Here is a 25,641-nt window from a genome sequence, read left to right as displayed (position 1 = left end):
ATGAATATTTAGTTCTGTTGGCAGTTAAAAATGCTTTCTTTCTTAAAAATACATTTTTTTAAAATCAAAAATTCAATCAGATGGATCTTAGCTCTCAATTTCTCCAATGACTTATTATGGAATAACTAAAAATTCTCCTTTCAACAAATACTATCTTTGAAATTTTAGAAACTGACCCTGCTACATATTTATGTCGTACTGTCATTGACCGAATTCTGTTCTCCCCCCTGAGATTCTTATGTTGAAGCCCTAACCCCCAATGTGACTGTATTTGGAGATGGGGCTTTTAGGAAAATAAATGAGGTCATAAGAGTGGGCCCTGATCCAACAGGAATGGAGCCTTATAAGGAGAGATTAGGACACAGACAAGTGCATGCAAAGGAGAGACACAGGGAGAAGGCAGCCGTCTACAAGTCAAAGAAAGAGACCTCAAGAGAAACCAACCCCGCTGACACCAGGACTTGATCTTGGACTTCCAGCCTCCAGAACTGTGAGCAAATAAATTTCTGTTGTTTAAGCCACACAGTGTGATACTTTATTATGAGAGCCCTAGCAGGCTAATACAGGCACCTTCATAAAAATTAAGGTAGCCTTAATTAAACCTCATAAGTGCACTTCATTGAAACTTTGCATCAGGTCAGCTATTTTTTTGTACTCCTTTCTACTATTTGAACGCATCTGTAAAATTAACTGACTGGATGAATTTGATTTTGTCTTAATCAAGAATATGAGTCAAAGGAAATAAAGAGAAGCAAGGAGGGGATAGGATAAAGAGGAGAGGAAGGGTGGTCTTAGATTCTGGTCATGGTTCCTTCCACATATGAACTGGCTTGCCTGAGTACGGAGAAGAAACTCAAAATGCTCTACAGAATGTATGTCACTATTTACCCAAACTAAGAGGACTGATGAGAATAAATTCATTCTTCACTAACTCTTTAGAATTAAAGCCAAAGAGTGCATATATTGCAGTGTGAAACTTTCCCAAGCTTTCAATGCCATGACGTCTATTCTTCACATACTATTTCTTCCCAGTCATTTAATTTGCTTATTGAAGTTTTTTTTTTTTAGAGAACTAGGAGCATCTTTTTTTAAATATATATATATATATATATATTTATTTATTTATTTATTTTTGGCTGTGTTGGGTCTTCATTGCTGCACACAGGCTTTCTCTAGTTGTGGCGAGCGGGGGCTACTCTTCGCTGCGGTGCGCAGGCTTCTCATTGCAGTGCCTTCTCTTGTTGCGGAGCACAGGCTCTAGGCGCACAGGCTTCAGTAGTTGTGGCTCGTGGGCTCAGTAGTTGTGGCGCACGGGCTTAGTTGCTCCGCGGCATGTGGGATCTTCCCAGACCAGAGATCAAACCCATGTCCCCTGCACTGGCAGGCGGATTCCCAACCACTGTGCCACCAGGGAAGTCCCTTAAAGTCTATTTTAATTAAAAAACATCTGAGTGCTTTCCCAGGTATATGGAAGCCACGGAAGTGAACACCAGGTATCTTTCCTTAGGAACTCCCTGATTAGTGAGGAAGCAAAATATGTATATGTGTGTGATATAAAGAGAATTGATAAGTGTTATAATAAAGATAGCCAGAAACGAAAGCAGAGTGGAGGAAAGAGAGTGGAGGTCAATCACAGCTGTCATACATATCTCTAGTTATACTCACAGGGCTTAAATGAGCAAAAGCTCGCTATTGCCCTTTTTATTTATTTATTTTTTAATTTAACCCAACAGTAAGGTTCCCAAAACACCTGCTTTTGGTTGGGATGAGGGAGCAAAGAGATCTCTGTTCTGAATGCTACAGTTAATCTGTACCTTATAATGCTCACAAGTTGGCAGTTTGGAAATATTTAGTTTTCTGAATGTCTGTATTAATATGCATTTTTCTACATATATAAAATACTTAATATTTTATAAATACAATAATTATAAGAAATATAAAACTGGAGAGTCTGTTTCCTTGTATTTTGCTTGTAAATAACTATTTTTGAATAGCATTATTTCTGTTTCATACAAACTGTAAAAAAAAAATCCTTTTAAAAGAAAATTTTACTTTGTGGCATAAATTCCACTACTTATTAATCTATTCCCATTTATACATGCACCCAATAGTTTAAAATACTTTTTGTCAAAATATATATGAATTTTATTTCCCTTTAAAAGACTCAGGAAAAGAGGAAAGGAGACGGGCAGTAAGTACACTAACCTCCAACACCACAGGGTCACTGATCATGGGACTTGGGGCAGCACGGATCGGTGGTACCACTGTCTTGTGTCCAGCGGATGACTTTCAGATTTATATATTTTCAGAGCTCACCATAACTTTAGCTTTTCTTCTTTAATCGATTATTAAAGTCTTATTAACAAGTCTGTCTTCCATACAAATTTCATTCTTAATATTTAGAAAATTACATATCAAATAATATATTCAGAAAAGGCATAGAAAAATGCTAGTAATCCCCTTCTGAATATCAAAGAGCCTGTTATGTAGTTCCATGACCTGATGGTTATTATGTAATTTTAAAGGATTTGCATAAAGTAACATATATTGAATATTTATTATGTACTTGACACTCATGCTAGGCACTTTACATATATAGCTCACTATTTTTTTATATCCTACAGATAATTACTTTTTAGTTTCTTAAGGTAAGTGTCCATCAAGTTCTAGGTCTTTAAATTTTTCTATTTATTTGGTTTTTGTACATTGGCATTTTTTTCTATTTAATTTAACAATCTGGGTAACCATATATATATATGTAAACACACACCATTAAAAATGCCAGACAAAATCATATTAATTTAGAATAAACTATTAAACCCATAAAAATAAACCAAAAAAACTCATACATTCATATTAAATGTATGTAAAATTTTAAAATCTAAAATTTTCATAAGCTACATATATGTAAAGAAAGAAGCATGGGAAAGTTACCTGAGAAAAATAACACCCATACAATGGAAGCCATTTGAGCCCATCTTTCAGCACATAGCGCACGTGTCCGAGAGCGTTCTGCCTGATGGCCAACATATCAGCAACGATCCAGTCAACTGCAAAGACAGAATCAATTAGTGCATAAGCGGCCCTGGCTGAACGCCAGCATCCCCTCCACAGAAACACAAAATGCCTCTTCACCAGACTGTATGAGGATATGCTTTGAAAAATATTAGGGTTGGAATTGTTAAATTACTTTAAAACAACCTCAGACATTTGCAAAATATAAATTCTGTGGAGTTTTTTAGTTGGTTTTTGTTTTTTTTGTTTTTATGGTTCTTGAAAAGCTTCTCGTCTCAGGGATAAAATGCAAAAGTCACAAACCATCAGAGTAATCCAAAAGCAGCATGAACAAAATAAAATAGGCTTCTCTCATTCTTGACGTCTAGAAAACATGAAATTATAAGCAAAAAAATGGCTAAATGAAGCTGTCATGTGCAAGTAAATATTCTGTATATACCAATATGTTCAACAAGAGGCAAGGACATTTTATCTTGACCAATGACTTTCAGGACACAATAATAGGTTATAATGGAATTCAAAACAAAGATCTCTCAAAGCTTACAACTATGCTGGGCACATATGTGTTCTTTACATAATCAAAGGACACGTAGCCAGGTTGCTAATGACTCTAATTCCATAGATATGTTATGACTGAAAGTTCAAAAAAAACAAAAATAAGAAGGCACGAGTGAGGTGCCAACAAAGAACTCAAAAAACCTATAGGAAGAAACAGGTTGTTAATTGATCTTTCAAGCAGAGCAAATTCTGAACAGAAGTAGCCCTTCCTTGGGACTAGCCTTCCTGCCAAAGCAAAGAACCGGAGACCAGCAACCTGTGCAGAAGATGGCAAACAGAAGAGATGATTTAAAGAGATCAAGAGGAAATAAAATGAAGTTAAGCCAGCAAACGGTAAAGGGTCTGGAGGACCAGAGAGATCTGGATTTGAAAATAAATGGCTGCCAACTACCCTATTTCTTCATAAGAATGAAAATGATAAAAATGAAATGTGAGGGCTTCCCTGGTGGCGCAGTGGTTGAGAGTCCGCCTGCCAATGCAGGGGATACGGGTTCGTGCCCCGGTCCGGGAAGATCCCACATGCCGTGGAGCGGCTGGGCCCGTGAGCCATGGCCGCTGAGCCTGCGCGTCCGGAGCCTGTGCTCCGCAACGGGAGAGGCCACAGCAGTGAGAGGCCCGCGTACCGCAAAAAAAAAAAAAAAATGAAATGTGAGGGAGACTTTTCTCGTATCTACAGATGAACTGGAAGATGGGATACTTGAAAAAAAATTAGTAAGAATCTGTGAAAGGATTCAGTCATCGGATCACAAGTGTATTCAGGGCCAGGGAAATGAAAACAAAAGGAGCAAATTCGAGAGGAAATTTTTTTTTTTTAAATAAAAACCTGGTAGGAAATAAAAACCAAGAAAATAACGGAGTAACAATAAAATTTCAACCAAAAGGGACAGTTTTCCACAGGATTACAGGAAGATTAACTCTTAGCTGTGTGATATTCTTTAGGCAATGCACCATACTGGACAGAATATCCTAAAGAAGTATATTAGCCAAGTTAAACATTAAAAATTATCCTTTTGCAAAAACGTTTTATCAATTATTATAAATCTTTCTTTTTAATCTTTTTTATCATTCATAATTAACTTTCTTGATGATTTAAGAGGTACAATGATTACATCTATAATTCCTATTATGGCTCCTTTAAATAGAGTGATGCAAAGATTTTCCCCTGTAGTAAATGATCCCCAGCAGTGGTGTCTACCAGTTGGTGACGCCTGCTCTATGGAACTATCAATTATCACTTTTCTCTAAAGTATGTACCTCCCTATAGAAGCCCTCTCCCTATCCCCTTCCCTGTAATTCAGATCAATTAAACAGTCACTGATAAACACATTTCTTTCTAACCATGTCTTGGAAACTAAATAATCAAGCTAATGTTATAACTATACCTAATGTAAAAGTAAACAGACTCAGAATAAATTCAGAGACCTTAGTGTATGGTTTCCAGGCTACAGTATATTCTGGAACATATTTGGGATACAAGGCTAAAAACAAGATTTGGTATCTTTTCCTGAAACAATCATTTTTTAAAATGTGGAAGAATTTGAAAATTCATTTTTATATTAAAACACACATGGTTATATGGTAGGCTAGGATACATCTTCCAATAACTTTTACGAGAAAGTGTAAAATTTACAAAGTATGTCATGTTGTAACGGACTGTCCTGGCTATACCCTTAGATTTCTGAACTATTTAGTGGAAAAATTTTAAGAACTAATTTAGCAGTCAAGAGACACAAGCTTTGTGCCATCATTTTTTGCTACTCAATTATCTTTTTTACTTTTTTAAATTCTCAACTAGGTTTCAGATAGGAGACACTAGACTACAGCTGAGTTACTGACGGCTGAGATGCTAATGTATTACCTTTATAATAACTATTCACACATTTTGTGTTCTGGCATGAGATCAAGAAATGCAGCTGCGTAAGAATTCTTCTATGGTGATCCGGCCCAAGCCGTTGTTCCCATTAACTGGGAAGAGAGGAGGGGAGGGCAGTGAGGAGAGGCAGCAAGAGAAGATGACAGCTTTTTCATCTGTGTTATCAGGTGCCAACAGCTCCCAACTCATAAGGGCATAGCGCGGTCTGAAGGAGATCCTGCATGTGAGCACTCGCCTAACACGGATCTGGCGTGCCCTCGGGATTAGCTGTCATCATCATCACCCCTACTGTTCGCTGCCCGTGTGAGCCGGGCTCTCTGTGAGATTACGAGCTAGCCTATGGAAACTGCCTAAAAGCCTTGACCAGTAGACATGACTCACACCTGACCAATAAGGCTCAGAGAGGCTAAGTCATTTGCCCACAGTCACACAGCCTATTGCAGAATAGCTTATGAATTGGCGTCTGACTCCACAGCCCAGACCTCACCATACATGTTGTTAGTCAAGACAAATGTCACCTAAACCAAGAAAAGGGAACCTTCGTGAGATTAAAAAGGTACAGTGTCCAAAGCAGAGAGCTAAAGAAGGCCGAGAGGAAGGAATAGTGGTCACTGCAGCCTTGCTGACTCTGGAGATAAATAAGTTAACAGAGACTAAGAATGCAGAGACAGCAAGGGCACATCAAGTGAAAACAGGGGACCAGAGGGACGAATTCAAATGCCAATTCTTTGGCTGCCCGGCCAGGGAAAGACTCTTGTATTCTGGCAGGCCTCGCAGAGGGAGAGCAAGGAAGCCTAAGCTGAACGGCAGTCCTTGACGTGCTCTTTCTGCTACTGACATTTTCAGATTACTCGGTTGTGGTTTTTAATACCTCAAAAGGGTTTTAAAAGGGGTACCTAGACATAGCAGGCCAACAAGCCATGTCCCTGGATAAGCTTTAGGGACCCTGGAACCTCAAACTCTAGGCAAAGTTTTATGTGCCCATTTTTCTGGGAAAAGGTTACGTATCTTCTATCATATTCTAACTGAAGCCTATAATTCTAAAGTAATTTAAAGTCACTATCTAGTTATGTTCCTAAATTATGGATTTTCTAAAGCATTCAAAAAGCAACCTTCTTAACCCCGAATGACGGACTGGTATGGGGCCGGTACTAAAAGTCCAGGCACTCAGAGGTCAGGTGAGAGGACGGGAATGCAGACTGGTTCTCTGTGATGAGACAGGTAACGTTTTCACGTCAGCCGTGGGCTGCCTAAGGAGCTCACGCTTCCCATTTTACCCTTCCAGGTCCAAACACAGAATCGTGAAAACTCTGTGTCCTTCCAAATGTTTTCCCGGAAGTCCTCACTCTGAAGTAATGGATATAAAGGCTAACACATAGTAAGCAGACAAATGACAGCAGTGGCAATAATTTTTGTATTATTATTTTTATTGCTACTACTCCCACCTCCAGGAATGTTCAGGGAGTACTTATTCCACAGGTTTGTGCTAGTACCAAAGCTCTGTTAGCAGAACACTATTTCCATTGAAACCTGGAAAAAGGAAAGTTGGCATGGAACCTGAACAAGGAATTTTAAGAGAGAATTCTTTAAACAGAAAGAAAACTCTAAATGAAATTAACCAGGGGCTCAATATAAAGGAAATTGGGCTATCATGAGCCACTCCCTGCCCTAGACCCACAAATCCTTTTTATTTGGATATTGGAACCCTGGTAGACATATGCCATCAGCAGCAGAACAGGAATAGCAAGACTGTGTGAGCAGTAAAAAGTCCGATATGACTGGAGAAACAGTCAAAATAAAGAGGAAGTCAGGCTGCTTTATAGGTCAGAGTTAGAAGTAGACCCTGACCACAGGGCTGGTTGCTTTGCTAAAGTCAAATGTAATTAAATCAAATAGTCTTAGCAGTCATGGTAATAAAGCCAGGGAAATACAGATACATCAAATTCCTATTCACCCTTCAGAGCATCAGCTCTTGACCTAGAAAACTGAGTGTAATCAGTAACAAGATAAGTTGAGAAAGATGCACCTCAACTTCTTTACCTTTCTTTACCTTCTAGAAGGTATACGTAGTAGTAAAAGTAACCGTGAAGAAACACAGCTGACAGGAGGAAGATAAAGGACAGCCACAGGCATTAGTGATTTCTCAATCAGGTGTTATCATTCATCAGCTTGTTTTTAGCTTTGAACTTCTGGGTACTACATTTTTTAAAGTAATAAAAATAGAATTTAGGAAGTGTGTATCAAAAGCAGTTACAGCTTTGAAAAAATATGAAGTGGGATGTTTCTTGGACTGAATTATTTGGAGAACGGAAAAGTACCTTAACCACTGTTAATTTCTTAGTTTGGTTACTGTATAAGATGCCGTCACTGGGACAAACTTGGTGGAGTCAATGGACTCTACATAGTATTTTTTTAAATCCTTGTGAATCTACAATTATTTCAATATAAAAAGTGTTTTTTTTAAGTACCTTGAGCTAATTTAACGTATATACTGCGCTACACTGGAGAGCAGAGTCTTCTGTGATTCCTCTGATAGAAGAGCAAGATATAATTAAACCCAAACATTTGAAGAAGCAAAAGGAACTGCAGACATTAGTAATTAATACTGTGTTTAAGGAAATGAGTACTCACAAATCAGTACAACCTTTCTGCAGCTTAACAATCAAAAATATAAAATGTTTATACAGTATGATCCACAAATTCCACTTCCAAGAACAAAACTTAAAAAGGAAGAATATTCAAAGAAAGAGAAAAAAAGGAAAGAAAATAGCTTATATACACCCAGCAGAGGGAAAAGGAAAATTCACAGCTTTCACATTCCTGATTTTCCAAAAAACTAAAATCACAAAAATACGAGGTCACATATAATATCTGCATTGAAAATTCATGTTTTACCAACAACAACAAATCCATTTAAAAATATCAGAACATTACTTTGAATTACTTTCCTACTGTGCGTAGAGAAACCTGTTTCATGCAAATGAAATACAAACCTGTGCTTTGATGATTTGCCAAATATATTATATTTTCTTTGTTTTTTGGCAAATCTCCATACAGCAATATCTAAAAGATAAAATAAAGAGAGACATTACTTTGATATTTTAAAACATGTACTACTGTAACATACAAAATATGACAATGTCAAAAAATTGACAAATACGCGATGTCATGAATAGTCCCACCCATGATTAACAACTATTAGACTTCTCTTAGGAGTCTCAGGGACTATAAACAGCGCATGTCCATAAAGCAGTTGAGCGCAGGGCAGGTTAATGGTCATAAAGTAAAGCAATGATCAGTATCCAATGAGTTTTTACTGACTGCTCACAACATCTGAAACACTGTTCATAAGGTACGGCGTCCTTCAAAGAGTCTACAGTGCAGTGGAAGAGACAGGCGTGCATACAATAACTGTGATGAGACAAAATGCAGATATTATGAAAATACAGTCTATTTTAAAGAACTGTCAACTGCAGGCAGTAGTAGCATTCATTAGGTGCGGTTTCAGCAGAGAAGGTGAAGGAAGGAATGTTCATGAAGAGAGTAACAAAGGAACGGAAGCAGCAGCATCTGAGGCCAGTAAGGGTGCACCTGGCAGGGTGCCGGCACACCCAGGCTGCACCTAGAGACGGTGAGGGGTGCAGGCGGACCGGAGGAGATCTGAACCAGAACGTACAGTCTTCTGAATACCAAGCTAAAGATGAAAACTTTATTCTGTAAGTAATGGGGAAACTTGGTCCCACGATTGGGACTCTTTACATCTCTATACAGAGCACAGGGAGTTCAGGATCAGTGGCTTCTAGGAATGCGAAGCTGCACCACAGGGCGGGGTGTACACAGCAGGCTGCAACTCCAGCTGTCGTGCTTCCTTTCTTTAGCTGGGTGGTGGGTACACAGGCGCTCCTTATGAGTCTTTCTGTAGTTCTCTCTGTCTCAAATATTTCATAATAAATTATTTAAAGAAATTGGAAGTACATTTTTAAAGACTTCAAACGAAATGACTCCTAACAGTGGTATTTTTTTATTCAGGGCGTTTTTGCTTCTGTATCTTGTCATCACAGATTATTCAAGATTATGAATTAGCTACAGATCTATCTTTTTAGATAGCCACAGAGATTATCTTTTGATCACACCACTACTCATCTATATCTTAACAACAGGACAAAGAAAAAGACATTAAGCCAACCTCTCTGTAGATAAACGGAGTTAGATGACAAAGTTCTGGAGACCAGGGACTCAGACTGAGATTTCTTATATCTTCCCCAGAAAACTATACAGTGTGATGCAGGTAATACGAGTTTAGATTTCTCCTCAAGAGTTTTTCATTAAGAAAGCTTATCAGTGCCAAAACAAAAGGACGAAGTCAATCACTTGATCCACGCAGGGTTAAAAGTGGAGTCCTGGTGTGTGAGCAATGCCCCTTCCTACCAACGAGCCAGAATTGCTTTGAGACCATTGGGTGGCACGCACTGGGTTTAAAGTACTGCAGCTACACGACAGAGTATTTCTGGCTTGACTTCCGTGGATGAGACATTCACAATGGAAGGCTGTGGTTTAACGGATTCAATCTGAATACCACTCTTTGGAGACCTGCCTGCCCCCAGGCTGAAGACAGAACTTGAACCACTAGGAGACTCTCCTTCCCTTTTCTTGCTCTGAGCTTCATTTAGAGACTACAGCCTTTTAAGGTAAATGGCATACAAGCTATTAAAAGGCATTTTTTTTAGTTTCATTGTGGTAATCATTTCATAATGCATACGTATATCAAAACATCACATTGAACACCTTAAATATGTATAATTTTATATTTTTGAAAAATAAACTAAAACTTTAAACAATGGGTGAGCTCCCAGGCCGATCCCCTGCCCTCCAAAGCCCCCTCCAGGCTGCGTAGGTCCTTGGGGGCACAGGATGGAGGCCCGGCAGATCAGGAGAGGCAGGTGGAAGGGGCCCTCCCAGACCGCAGGAGCAGGAGAGGAGAGGAGAGGAGGGTGTTTGCCCCGCCCACTGGAGCCCAGGAAGCCTGCTGGGCTCCCAGGTGAGGTCCCCTGCCCTCTGAGACCAGGGATGGGGGGCACGCCTGGGCCCCTTTGTTCCTTGAGCTCAAGCCCCACTGCCCACAGCCCCCAGGGGCCTTTTCCAGCCCTGTGGGTCCTAAGCATTGACCCCGCCCACCACCCAAAGCTTGCCCCTGCTTAGGCCCCACCCTCCACAGCCAAGGCCTCCCCCCGCCCCCTTTCTTTCTTTTCCCTCCTCCTCTTTTTTACTATTGTGGTACTAATGTACCTTCCGGTTGTTGATTCAGCTATATTTTTATTTTTATATTCTTCCTAACATACCTATTAGTTTCCTAGTCTAATTTTATTTTTTACTTTGCTATTTTTTTTTTGTTTTTTGGGTTTTTTTGCTGCCTCAGATGCCTTGCGGGATCTTGGTTCACGAGCTCCTTGTCGGACCAGAGCTCCTGCAGTGGGAGCTCCGAGTCTGAACCACTGGACTAACAGAGAACCTCAGACGCCAGGGAATATTCATCAGAGTGAGGTCTCATGGAGGTCCTCATCTCAGCACCAAGACCCAGCCCTACCCAACAGCCTACAAACCCCAGTGTAGGAAACCTCAGGCCAAACAACCAGTAAGACAGGAACACAGCCCCACTCATTAAAAAAAAAAAAGAGAGAGATGGCAAAAAAAATATGTCACAGATGAAGGAGCAGGGTAAAAACCTACAAGACCAAATAAATGAAGAGGAAATAGGCAATCTACATGAAAAAGAATTCAGAGTAATGATAGTAAAGATGATCCAGAATCTCAGAAACAGAATGGAGGCACGGATTGAGAAAATACAAGGAATGTTTAACAAAGATCTAGAAGAACTAAAGGACAAACAGAGATGAACAACACGATAACTGAAATGAATACCCTAGAAAGAATCAATAACAGAATAACTGAAACAGAAGACAAATAAGCGAGCTGGTAGACAGAATGGTGGAGATAACTGCCGAGGAGCAGAATAAAGAAAAAAGAATGAAAAGAATTGAGGACAGTCTCAGAGACCCATGGGACAACACTAAATGTGCCAACATTCGAATTATAGGGGTCCCAGAAGAAGAATAGAAAAAGAAAGGATCTGAGAAAATATTTGAAGAGATTATAGTTGAAAACGTCCCTAACGTGGGAAAGGAAACAGTCACCCAAGGCCAGAAAGCACAGAGAGTCCCATACAGGATAAACCCTAGGAAAAACACACCAAGACACATATTAATCAAAATAACAAAAATTAAATTCCAAGAAAAAATATTAAAAGCAGCAAGGGAAAGACAAAAAATACCATACAAAGGAATCCCCATAAGGTTATCAGCTGATTTTTCAGTGGAAACTCTGCAGGCCAGAAGGGAGTGGCAGGATACACTTAAGGTGATGAAAGAGAAAAACCTACAACCAAGATTACTCTACCCAGCAAGGATCTCATTCATATTCGATGGAGGAGTCAAAAGCTTTTCAGACAAGCAAAAACTAAGAGAATTCAGCACCACCAAACCAGCTTTACAAGAAATGCTAAAGAAACTTCTCTAAGCCAGGAAACACAAGAGAAGAAAAAGACCCACAAAAACAAACCCAAAACAACTAAGAAAATGGTAATAGGAACACACATATCGATAATAACCTTGAATGTAAATGGACTAAATGCCCCAACCAAAAGACACAGACTGGCTGAATGGTTACAAAAACAAGACCCATCTATATGCTGTGTACAAGAGACCCACTTCAGACCTAGGGACACATACAGACTGAAAGTGAGGGGATGGAAAAAGATATTCCATGTAAATGGAAATCAAAAGAAAACTGGAATAGCAATAGTCATATCACATAAAACAGACTTTAAAATAAAGACTGTTAAAAGAGGTAAGGAGGGACACTATATAATGATCAAAGGATCAACCCAAGAAGAAGATATAACAATTATAAATGTTTATGCACCCAACATAGGAGCACCTCAATACATAAGGCAAATGCTAACAACCATGAAAGAAGAAATCGACAGTAACACAATAATAGTAGGGGACTTTAACACCCCACTTACACCAACGGACAGATCATCTAAACAGAAAATAAATAAAAAAACACAAGCTTTAAATGACACAATAGACCAGATAGATCTAATTGATATTTATAGAACATTCCACCCAAAAGTGGCAAAATACACTTTCTTCTCAAGTGCACATGGAACATTCTCCAGGACAGATCACATCCTGGGTCATAAATCAAGCCTTAGAAAATTTAAGAAAATTGAAATCATATCAAGCATCTTTTCTGACCACAATGCTATGAGACTGGAAATCAGTTTACAGGAAAAAAACCGTAAAAAACCACAAATACACGGAGGCTAAACAGTGCACTACTAACTAACCAGGAGATCACTGAAGAAATCAAAGAAGAAATTAAAAAATACATAGAAACAAATGACAACGAAACCACGACAACCCAAAACTGATGGGACACAGCAAAAGCAGTTCTAAGAGGGAAGTTTATAGCAATACAATCTCACCTCAAGAAACAAGAAAAGTCTCAAAGAAACAATCTAACCCTACATTTAAAACAACTAGAAAAAGAACAAAGAAAACCCAAAGTCAATAGAAGGAAAGAAATCATAAAGATCAGAGCAGAAATAAATGAAATAGAAATGAGGAAAACAATAGCAAAGATCAATAAAAGCTGGTTATTTGAGAAGATAAAGCCAGACTCATCAAGAAAAAAGGGAGACGACACAAATCAATCAAATTAGAAATGAAAACGGAGAAATCACACTTGACACTGCAGAAATACAAAGGATTATACGAGACTGCTACAAACAACTATATACCAATAAAATGGACAACCATGAAGAAATGCACAAATTCTTGGAAAGGCACAACTTTCCAAGACTGAACCAGGAAGAATTAGAAAATATAAACAGACCTATCGCAAGTAATGAAATTGAAACCGTAATTAAAAATCTTCCAACAAACAGAAGTCCAGGACCAGATGGCTTCACAGGTGAATTCTATCAAACACTTAGAGAAGAGCTAACACCTATCCTTCTCAAACTCTCCCGAAAAATTGCAAAGGGAGAAACACTCCCAAATTCATTCTACGAAGCCACCATCACCCTGCTACCAAAACCAGAAAAAGATATCACAAAAAAAGAAAATTATAGACCAATATCACTGATGAACATAGATGCAAAAATCCTGAACAAAATACTAGCAAACAGAATCCAACAGCACACTGTAAGGATCATACACCATGATCAAGTGGGATTTATCCCAGGGATGCAAGGATTCTTCAATATATGCAAATCAATCAATGTGATACACCATATTAACAAATCAAGGAATAAAAACCATATGATCATCTCAATAGATGCAGAAAAAACTTCTGACAAAATTCAACACCCATTTATGAAACAAACTCTCCAGAAAATGGGCATAGAGGGAACCTACCTCAACATAATAAAGGCCATATATGACAAACCCACAGGAAGCATCATACTCAATGGTGAAAAACTGAAAGCATTTCCACTAAGATCAGGAACAAGACAAGGATGTCCACTCTCACCACTCTTATTCAACATAGTTTCGGAAGTCCTAACCACAGCAATCAGAGAAGAAAAAGAAATAAAAGGAATACAAATTGTAAAAGAAGAAGTAAAACTGTACTGTTTGCCTATGACATGATACTATACATAGAGAATCCTAAAGATACCACCAGAAAACAACTAGAACTAATCAATGAATTTGGTAAGGCTGCAGGATACAAAATTAATGCACAGAAATCTCTAGCATTCCTATACACCAACAACGAAAAATCAGAAGGAGAAATTAAGGAAACACTCCCATTTACCACTGCAACAAAAAGAATAAAATACCTAGGAATAAACCTGCCTAAGGAGGCGAAAGACTGGTACTCAGAAAACTATAAAACACTGATGAAAGAAATCAAAGATGACATAAACAGATGGAAAAATTTATCATGCTCTTGGATTGGAAGAATCAGTATTGTGAAAATGACTATACTAACCAAAGCAATATACAGGTTCAATGCAATCCCCATCAAACTATCAATGGCATTCTTCACAGAATTAGAACAAAAAATTTAACAATTCGTATGGAAACACAAAAGACCCCGAATAGCCAAAGCAATTTTGAGAAAGAAAAAGGGAGCTAGAGGAATCAGGTTCCCCAACTTCAAACTATACCAGAAAGCTACAGCAATCAAGACAGTACAGTACTAGCACAAAAACAGAAATACAGATCAGTGGTACAGGATAGAATGGCCAGAGATAAACCCACGCACATATGGGCACCTAATTTACGACAAAGGAGGCAAGAACATACAGTGGAGAAAAGACAGCCTCTTCAATAAGTGGTGCTGGGAAAACTGGACAGCTACATGTCAAAGAATGAAATTAGAACACTACCTAACACCATACACAAACATAAACTCCAAATGGATTAAAGACTTAAATGTAAGACCAGACACTATAAAACTTTTAGAGGAAAACACTCTGTGACATAAACCACAGCAAGATCTTCTTTGACCCACCTCCTAGAGTAGGAAAAAAAAACAAAAATAAACAAATGGGACTTAATTAAACTTAAAAGCTCTTGTACAGCAAAGGAAACCATAAACAAGACAAAAAGACAACCTTCAGAATGGGAGAAAACATTTGCAAATGAAACAACAAAGGATTAATCTCCAAAATATACAAACAGCTCATGGAGCTCAATATCAAAAAAACAAACAATCCAGTTAAAAAATGGGCGGAAGATCAACATCATTAATTATTAGAGAAATGCAAGTCAAAACTACAATGAGGTATCACCTCACATCAGTCAGAATGGCCACTGTCAAAAAATCTAGAAACAATAAATGACGGAAAGGGTGTGGTGAAAAGGGAACCCTCCTGCACTGTTGGTGGGAATGTAAACTGATACAGCCGCTATGGAGAACAGTATGGAGGTTCCTTAAAAAACTAAAAATAGAACTACCATATGACCCAGCAATCCCACTACTGGGCATACACCCTGAGAAAACCGTAATCCAAAAAGAGTCATGTACCACAATGTTCACTGTAGCACTATTTACAATAGCCCGGACATGGAACCAACCTAAGTGTCCATTGACAGATGAATGGATAAAGAAGATGTGGCACATATATACAATGGAATATTACTCAGCCATAAAAAGAAACGAAATTGAGTTATTTGTAGTGAGGTGGATGGACCTAGAGTCTGTCATACAGAGTGAAGTAAGTCAGAAAGAGAAAACAAATACCATGTGCTAACACATATATATGGAATCTAAAAAAAGATGGTATTGATGAACCTAGTTGCAGGGCAGGAATAAAGAGGTAGACATAGAGAATGGACTTGAGGACACGGGGAGGGAGGGCGAAGCTGGGGAGAAGCGAGAGTAGCATGGACATATATACACTACCGAATGTAAAATAGTTGGCTGGTGGGAAGCAGCAGCATAGCTCAGGGAGATCAGCTCGGTGCTTTGTGATGACCTACGCGGGTGGGAAACGGAGAATGGGAGGGAGGCTCAAGAGGGAGGGGATATGGGGACATGTGTGTGCATATGGCTGATTTGCTTTGTTGTGCAACAGAAACCAACACACTACTGTGAAGCAATTATACTCCAATAAAGATCTATTTTTAAAAAAATTTAAATAATGGGCATGTCTCACAAGATTTACAGTGTCAATCATACAGAAAACATAGCACTGCAAACTTTATCTCCTATAAAACCCAATATATCCCACTTTAAAATAAAACAAGCATGTTGAGGGTGAAAAGGAAACCACAAAAATAAGCACAGTCATCTAATGTCATGACAAACAATTCCCAACAGTGAATATAGTCAGTACATGCATTGCCACCAGAACGACGTCTGGCCGTATCTGGTCCAGCCTCTGATTTCACGCTTTAGCAGGCTGAGGCACAGAACCCCCAAGTTGCCTTGTCCAGTGACCCATGATCAGTTAATGGGCACCACCAGTTTAAGATGCCACACCTCCACTACTTGGGCTCAGTCCATATACTATATACCAAGCTGGCCTTAAAATGCCAAGTTTTCCACTTTGTTTACAGACACAAACATGAACTGAAAAGCTTTGCAGGAAAGCCATCTCTGCAATCCCTGTAAAACTCAATAATTTTCTGCATCCCTAAATGGCTTCCAAACAATCGACATTTTCTATATTTAGCTTATCTCAGTAACAAAGTTAAACATGCCCAGTGTTTAAAAATAGATCTTCAGTGGTTATCTAGAGAAAGTAAGATAAGTAATGAATTCTGGTGGGCAAAACAGATGGGCGAAATGTGAAAGGAACAAAATCTTAATTCCTAGCCATTGAAGGGAAAATAATAAATACATAGTTCATACTTACTAAAGTTTATTTTTCAGTATGCATCTCACTGAAATAAAAGCTATTTCCAATTATGATGCAAAAGAAGATGGTAAGCCTCTGACATAACATAATTTAGGATCTCAAAGAAGATATTTGGATTGATTGCCTCTTGTTTCTTTTTTATTTGTCATTATCACTTGTTTGGAATTCAACAGAAATAAAAAGTTACAAAGAATAGCCCTTCGTATTTAAAAATTTACAAGCTCTAAAAGCAAAGTAAATGAAATGATGAACTGCAAATCTTATTGCAATAGACGCAAATTATTAAGTACTTCAAATAAATGTTGATTATCCAAAGAAAGGAATGCATGGTTACAATGTTTATGTACCACATATATGCAGTTTTTAAGGCCCTTCACTTAATTTATTTCCGAGGCTGCAATGAAAAAGCATTTCACTCCAACTTAAAATTATCAAACTTCTTCTGTTCATTGAAGTGAAAAGGTTATTTGCTTTTAAATTTACTAACATGGAGGGCAAGTAAAAGTTTTCATTTAAGAGTACAGATTCTCAAAATACTTAATAAGACAGTTACTACTATCTTACTAACAAGTATATAATTAATAAGATAACTGTAGTGTTTTCTGAATTTAATAATAACTTACAAAATGCCCCTACAAATAAATTCTTAAATGACTCTCTGATTACCTAAAAGCCCCCTGCGCTCTCTCGTTGTAGTCATCTTAGATCAGCTTTTCCGCTTGTTTACCTCCTCACGAAGCCCCCCTGCCTTCTAACCCAGACCTCACAATTAGTCTCTCCCCCTTTTGCATTACAACGAACCCGGTCACGCTGTGCATCCTTATTTCCAACTCACATCACATCCCCCTCAAGGCCCACAGCCTCCTCAGGGGCAAGGACTGCATCCTTGTTCGACCCAGAGCCCAGCACTCAAATGCTTTTCAACAGATGTTCACTGAATCAAGAAGCTGCACGTTTATTTTTCACAAGTGGATAAGCTAAACCTCATTTTCAACAGTAAAGAGGCGGGGAATAAACAAATACTTTAAATGCACCAGTGACGTTTTAAAGGCACCATTCTGTGAATCTTCTAGTACATGTATTTCAAATTACAATCACTTTCCGGCAGGTAATTTGTTCCTTCGAACAAGCCATGTGAAAAACACGGCTTTTTGGTTCTTCCTCATTCTCTAAGTAATTTTAAGTCATCATAATTGTTCAAGTTGGGGGTCCTCCATTTTTAAAACACTCATGTAAAGTCCCTCTAGAGGAAAATAACAATGTTCTCTCTTCATTTTATTAATTCAGTAAAAATGCTCTTTGAATGATTATCTTCATTGCGACTGACACACTAGTTACAATGCTGCTTTAGTCAAACAAGCTTGTTTATCTTGGACAAAGCGCCTTTCAGAAGACTTGGATTTAAATGCAGACACTCTCCTCTCACGTGGCTCGCCTCTTCACCTTGTTTTTGATTTGCTCCCATGATCTGATAAGCTCCCTCTTTTGTATCCTGAAGAGGTGGTAAAATGGACTCTGAAGTAACCACGTGTCTAACGCGGTGGAATATCTAAGCAACACCGCCTTGGGCACATAAGGCACAGCACTCTTCCTCTTCAAAAAAAGAAAAAAAAATTGAGATATTATTTATCTCAATAATATTCGTTTCCTTTCCACATGCACATTGAAATTTTTTTAAAAAAAACTTCTTTCACTGTCCTTAGATACAGATGATGCTGTAGAAGGGGATCAGAACACGCCGCCCCAAAACATGCCACTTTGACATGAGGATTATTTTGAGCTGAGGGCAACTGAGAAGCAGCACACACAGCTCTCTGCCCTCCCCTTTTCCGCCTAAAGGAGGCCTAAACTTCACTTTGTAACAGTGACATCAAAAACACTCGTAAAGCTTTTCCTTCCTAGAGGACCAGGAAGATCAGAGACAGCACGGAGATGAGTCAGCAAGCCTTACTTAACAGTCCTTATCTACCATACATTTCCTAGGGACCTTCCCACAATGTACCAGCCCTAGGAGCCCAAACCCACCTTTCCCGCACCTAGCTGTGCCTCCACAGGTTACTGCCTTGCGCTGACTCTAACCGCCTCTTTTAGTTTCCCCTTCTTTTCTGAGAGGGGCCAGTAAAAACCCTAGCGTGTAAAATATTAAACTACACGTAAAGTATCAACGCCCGTTAAATCTGTGTGCCTCTTCTCCTGCGGATCTGGCCTTGTCAGTTTGATCTGCGGGCCCAGCTACAGACAGCTCTATCTCCTCTATGCACAGCACACCAGTCACTAAGGGCCCGGGCAGAAACCCTGGGTTTAAACTGAGCCTCGGACCTGAGCACTAGCCCATCCCCTCACCAACTACGTGAACTGCAGCAGAAGTCCCTAACCTCCCCATGCCTATTTTTCCTTACCTGTAGAGTGAATGTAATAATGGTAACTACTCACCACAGGTGTGGCGAGGTAAACAAGACCATGTAAGCTACCTGCCACAACTCCTGGATCATAGGAACTGTCCCTCAAAATGTTAGCTGTTGCTCTTATTATTATCCAACAAAGTCAGATTGTTTACTCAAAATCGTGTTAAATGATGAATGGATAGGAGAAACATCTATGTAATTTCTCTTCCTTAAAAAAAGGTCTCTGATTACATACAAATGCAGCCATAAAGAAATGCAGCATAAATAAGTTTGCAGATATAATTTACACTCTATGACACTTCAAAATCATTTGAAATGATTTTTAAATGTATTTCTGTGCCAATGAAATACATCATTTCAAGATCAAGTACAAGACTTCTACCGTAATACACACAAAACTATGGTCTTTTTCTGCCCAATTTGAAACCTTTCCCTGAATAGGAAAAGTATGACGCCCCTCCGAAACAATGTTAAAATATAAACATAGTCATTTGTCTAATAATCAGTACACAAAAATAATTATTATGCAACATTTAAATGGAACCATACAAATCACAAACTTCCTTTTATACATTCGTCATATCTGTCTCTCTGTATTGTCCTCATTTACAGGGCGTGTTTTTCCTGAGCATCTATGATGTCACTGAGCTCAGCAGTTTCACATATTATCTCATTTAGTCTTCACAAAATAACATGACAATAAGTATTCCATTTAAGAATGAGAATGCTGAGTTGAAAAGTTGATTTATTCAAGCTGACAGAGAATAGCAAAGAACTAGGAATTATACCCAGGTTTCTCACCCCAGATCCAAAAATCTTTTGACTACAACAAAATTATTATCTGCAAAAATTCCAAATAAAAAATGTCAAATGAGGCTTCCCATAAATTAGAAGCTTATGCAATTCTTTCACTTTGAACATTAATCACAAGGAGATAAGAAACTCAAGAAAAACTGACATAAAATACTTTCCTACAGAAAAATACAAATTAAGAATGAGAGCAAAGCAACACGTAAGCACACGAAGAGCTGGCATTCAGTGCATCGCATCTAACGTGGAAGAATCATTTCCTTATATTCACACACCTCCCCTCAGTTAAGCAACCACTTGCATTCAGTTGTAGTACTCCTGTATTTCCTCAGCTCTTTGCTCATTTTGTCATTTCGTAACATCTCATTATACCTTCAGTTAAAAAAAAAAAAGGGTACTTCCCTGGTGGTGCAATGGTTAAGACTCAGCGCTCCCAATGCAGGGGGCCCGGGTTCGATCCCTGGCTAGGGAACTAGATCTCACATGCATGCCGCAACTAAGGAGCCCATGTGCCGCAACTAAGGAGCCCACGAGCCACAACTAAAGGAGCCCACCTGCCGCAACTAAAGGAGCCCACCTGCCGCAACTAAAGGAGCCCACCTGCCGCAACTAAAGGAGCCCACCTGCCGCAACTAAGATCTGGCACAACCAAATAAATAAATAAATATATTTTTTTAAAAAACTGACCTCTTTCTAACTGCTAAACTGTGCGCTGAGCGTAGAGACTAATTTATCAATGGAAATGCTAGTGCCTCACATGTGGTTAGCACTTAACATAACTCCCCTTTCCAGGTACCACCCGCCTCACTTCTTTCTGCCTCCAACTATCACTTACACTTACACACACATACAGCCCTCTAAATCCCCATGCAACACTGCTTATTTGGGGTTTTCACTGCTAGACCATGCAAAGCAGAGGAAACAAAGCTTACAGAATTGCTTACCTTTAAAACTTGCAAAAAGTACAGGTTTTTACTGACAAGTAAACAAAGCCTTCTCTGCATTGCTAGCTGTTCCAGAATCCCCTCTTTTATAAGGTCTCTGACCTTATTCTCAGTCTTACTTCTGTGGGTAGAGTGCATGTTTTCTCCCCTCATCTATTAAGTAAAGAAAGCAAATTGACTCAGTCCACCTGTTGACCCTGTTAGATCAAAACTTGTCAACTAGAGGGCCATTCAAGAGCCCCCATGCCTTAAAAGTGAGATTCTCATCCACATTTCCACAGAAACACAGACCACTGTTCCCTGCAGAGTGCTCTGCCCTTTTGTTAAAAGGGAACAATCAAGGCAAGTCACTCTCCACTTTATTGCCACCTCCGTGGGGCTACAATCTTGTAAAGGGGATAACATATATATTAAAATAAGCTAATGCTATGTTAATATGACATATAAGTGATCCTGACATGGAGATGGGGTGAGATCATAACACCCCATGAGATCATGAGGAAAAGCTGCCCGAGTTGCAAGGAAGTGTACAGAGGAGTCCAAAAGCACATTCTTGAGAATGCACTGGTAATTTAGGGGAGGGACTGGTGAGGAAGCAGTAGTTGGGCTACAGTGAAATCAGTGAATGGGAAAGCTGGCCAGGGAAGAACTCAGACAGCCTTGAATGCCATGCTTAGGAGTATTCATCTTCATTCAGTTATCAGTTGAGAACCTCTTTTCCCTTAACACACCATGCTACTCCTGCTTGAAGTAAAAACTCACAGAGGTTCATAACAATTGATATGGCTTCTTGAATAACCCAGCAGAGTCACATTCCCTTTGCAGCACAAAGCTAATAAACACAAAAACTCTACTTTCAGTATTATCCTCTACTGTAACTGTTTGCCAGTTACAGTAGAAGGCACTCCTAGAAGGCACACCTTGAGAGTGGGGCTGTTCTCTCAACAAATATAACCACACCACCTAGCAAAGCATCTTTGGAAAATGGACCCTGAAGCTAGACTGCCTTGGACTAAATCCTGGCTTGACCATTACAAGTGTGAACTCCGGGTGCCTTAGTTGTCTAATCTGTAAAATGGGAAAAACAGCGCCTATCTGGTAAGGATGAGATGACTCACATAAGACAACAGTACCTGGCACACAGTCAGCGCTCACTAAATGCTAGGTGTGTTGCTAACACAATCCTCTCCTTTCCACTCCGTATCCAATTACAAAGCCCCATCAGCTACCTTAAAATACTTCTGGGATTTTTTCCATTCTCTCCGTGCCCACTCTTTCCACGACTCTGACCATAATCTCTCACCTAGATTACTACAATACTTCCCAAACTGGCCCTTTTCAGAGCTCAATGCATATGTTACTTGCTCAGGGACATTTCCCCAAACCCCCAACCTCTACCCACTAGGTTAACAAAGTCACAGAGTACAGTGCATTTTAACTTTCTTCTTATATTTTGTGTCCCACTAGAATGTGAGTTCCATGAGGGCAGGGACCTTGTCTATGTTTTTCTTCATTCCATCCCATATAGTCCAGCACAGGACCTGGAATTCAGGGCACACTCCAATATCAGATGAATGAATAAAGAGCGGGTTCTGAGACGTTACTACTTAGTTTTGGATCGTCTAACTACTAATATTAACCTCTGTTTAAAAAACCATAATAAAATGAGAAAATATCATAGGAAAAATTAACTTATAATTCCATTTAAGAAGAGCCCACTCTCAGTGTATTCAGTTCTACAAAATTAGACAAATTTATGAAAGAGGGAAAGTAAATTGTGTATAGAGTCATATTTTCTTTTGCTTTCCATAACAATGGCACAGAGGTGTCCCCATAGGTTATGGTATATTTGGTGTTACTATAAAACCCATCCAAGAAGTTAATTAAATGGAGAAGGAGTCTTCCCACAATTCATACATTTATATAAAAGCTCTTGGCAGAAATCCAAAGTTACACACCAAACTGTTGCAGGCCTAGGAAAGGTGTGTGTAGGTAAGGGGAACTTTAACTTTCTCAATATATTTTTGCAGTGTTTGAATATTTTATTGTACCTGTGACTCACAACAGAAAAATAAGGTATTTTAAAAAATCTTGCACAAATGCAAACTAAAATAACTGTCTTGCGCAGTCCAGGATTTATATTTATAGAAAGTATAGAAACAAGGTTCTAATTACATTTCTCTAAGAGTTTCTTATAAGTCTATTCCCTGGCCAGACTTAAATTGTGTTAGACTGGAATCACATTTGATTAAGAAATGTTTAATTTCCTCTTAAAGGTTTGTGTCATTCTACTTAAGCAAACCCAGAAGCACATCCAGATCTCCCTGGCTCTGTTACTCCCAGTTAAACTGTAGGAAGGTCTTTAAAGGTCTTAACATGAATGATAAATAAATAGAGAAAAAAAATTAAGGACACAAGCAACAATTTATATTCTATCTAGAACTACTGATATTTGAGAAAAATCTGGGCAACATTTTAGCAGAAATGCAGAAAGAATCCAGACTTGAAAAAAAAAGGTGTTGGACTTGTGAGGTCCCTTCTCTGATTCTAAATAAACATGTTTCATTCAAATACAACAGTTTAGCTGCTTTTTCAACAAGATACAAATTACAAATTTAATTCATTAAGAGTTTAGGACTATTTTTGAGGACACAGTGCTACCAAAAGAAAGAACTAGTTATAAATGGCCTCTAGACATGAAGGCCTTGAGGGTTTCTGAGGAAACTGAAACAATCTTTCAAGTAAATGTATAAATTATTAGAGAAGTTAAGGGTATTCTAACTGAACACATTATATATATAAAACGTTAAAATCTTAGACTTAAATTCTATGTTTTTCTTCCAGTGTTATTTGAACTAATTTATACTTGAAGCAGGTCAGCTGAAAAACTAAATTTATTTTATATCAAATTTTACTTTTGATTGTTATAATGTATCATGTTAGCATTTGGGGAAGTGGGGATTAGCAGACAGAGCCATTAGTGTAAAATATATTTTAAAGTACTGATTTCAGCAGGAAGAAAATGGTGACTAAAATATTTAGAGGGTGTTAATGACGAGGCATGTTGCATATGCCTAGAAATAAATATCACTAGATATTTTGCCCTGCAAATATCAATGATCAGTTTTTGGTGTATTCCAGTAGAAGGAGGGGAAAGAGCAACAAAAAAAATTTTTTTAATAAAGAAAAATGAATTCTGACATTTAGAAGATTATAACTGAATACTGGTTCTTCACGTATTTATAAAAGGATGTCTGATGGCCCTCAATTATAATTCAAAATTTTATTTCACGCAGTTTCCTTGATGAAGTTTGTTAGGAATCCTAGAACTGAGTGTCCGTTGATCATCATCAGATTAAACTTTTTAAAAACCATGTGCTGAGAACTCAAACAATAAATTGGAGGTCTATACGGAACAAATATAAGGTAAGATATACAATTTGAGAAATACTGTGAAATTTTACAGTCATTTTTTTAAAATAAGAAACTCGGTAAACACAAATTACTTCAATGGTATATGTTACATTGCATGGGACATATTATATGCTTTTAACGAAAATTTTAAAACCCGCCATAGGTAGAATTACTTTTCTAAGAGGTAAATGACTGTCGTATATTCTGATCCTGTATCCTAGCCCAGGCCAGTTGTCATATGATGTGAAATTGAATACTTATCATGATAAAACCATACATTTAGACAAACGTGGTGAGGTAAGAACAGAGTGGGGAAATGACTGGTCTGAATTAGTGAAAATTTTAAATGTGGCCCATTGAAAAAGTCAATTATCAGGAAACCAGTATCTGGAAAAGCGATCTTTCTTTCTTTCCTAGGAAACACTTATAGATACTGATTTAAACACAGTCCCTGGCTTCTAGTTCCCTTCCCCCAAACCTCCAACTGGGGCAAACGCATAGAGTCATCAGGAATCAACAGCAATGCAACTATAAATTCAAAATGGTAGCTGGTGGACAAAAGGCTGAAAGCAGCTGCTCTAGGGGGAAAAAAGAAAGACAAAAAGACAAAATAATGCCACCCCATTCACTCCAACCCATCCCCACCAAGAAAAGAAAAGAAGAGGACTAACTGAATATAAGGAAAACCAAGAATTAAGCTCTCTTTTTTTTTTTTCAAATTGGGGAACAGAAGGAAAACACAACTGTTATTCCTGTGTAAGAGACTTCAAATAATTAAATGGAGTTAAAGGGGCCTTCTACTTTTGTTTGTTTTACAAATTTAATCTACAAATCCAATCTCTACAGAGAAAGAAAATAACAGAAAGTAAGCAGACAAAAGATTAGCCACACATGTAAGCCTAGTCAAAGTTGGCAAGAATTTTATCTCCGGTAAGGCTTCTACAGTAACAAATGGATTAATTTCCTTGCCCAGCTTTCACTTGTACTGCGGAAGAATGCAAAACAAAGTTGTACTTCTCGCCCAAACAGTAACACCAATCTGTTTCAAGAAAAGGTGTCCGATTTTTAAAAGCGCACTGTTGAGTTCAACCATTACCATCTTCTTAGACCAAACGCCATAAGCTGTCAACTGCTTGCCCTATTTAAACGTTCATCTGCACCTACTTCTCCCAGCAAGACAGGCAGTTG

At 38.5% G+C, this 25,641-nt stretch overlaps 1 protein-coding gene and 1 long non-coding RNA gene across 13 annotated transcripts in view; one reads left to right on the top strand and one right to left on the bottom strand.

Annotated features, from left to right (window-relative positions):
• The window catches only part of AGPAT5 (1-acylglycerol-3-phosphate O-acyltransferase 5), a 60,133-nt gene that overhangs the window by 33,857 nt on the left and 635 nt on the right, over positions 1–25,641 (bottom strand). For all 12 annotated transcript variants that reach the window (XR_009538246.1, XR_009538247.1, XR_009538245.1 and 9 more), the window contains exons 2-3: positions 8,440–8,509; positions 2,935–3,050 (exon numbers count right to left, since the gene is read on the bottom strand). Coding sequence is in view for 7 of the 12 variants with exons in the window: in XM_060136388.1 (XP_059992371.1) it covers positions 2,935–3,050; positions 8,440–8,509 (186 nt within the window). In the remaining 5 variants the exon portion in view is untranslated. The remainder of the gene's footprint in view (positions 1–2,934; positions 3,051–8,439; positions 8,510–25,641) is intronic.
• LOC132512628 (uncharacterized) lies at positions 388–25,162 on the top strand. Its single transcript, XR_009538248.1, has 3 exons — positions 388–490; positions 24,336–24,465; positions 24,871–25,162. It is a non-coding gene; the product is annotated as an uncharacterized LOC132512628 (long non-coding RNA).

This window comes from Lagenorhynchus albirostris, chromosome 21 (genome assembly GCF_949774975.1).
Source record: "Lagenorhynchus albirostris chromosome 21, mLagAlb1.1, whole genome shotgun sequence".
In the NCBI taxonomy this organism is placed as follows: Eukaryota; Metazoa; Chordata; class Mammalia; order Artiodactyla; family Delphinidae; genus Lagenorhynchus; species Lagenorhynchus albirostris.
Note: the sequence above shows the minus strand (reverse complement) of the source record. Positions and strands in the feature narration are given on the sequence as shown.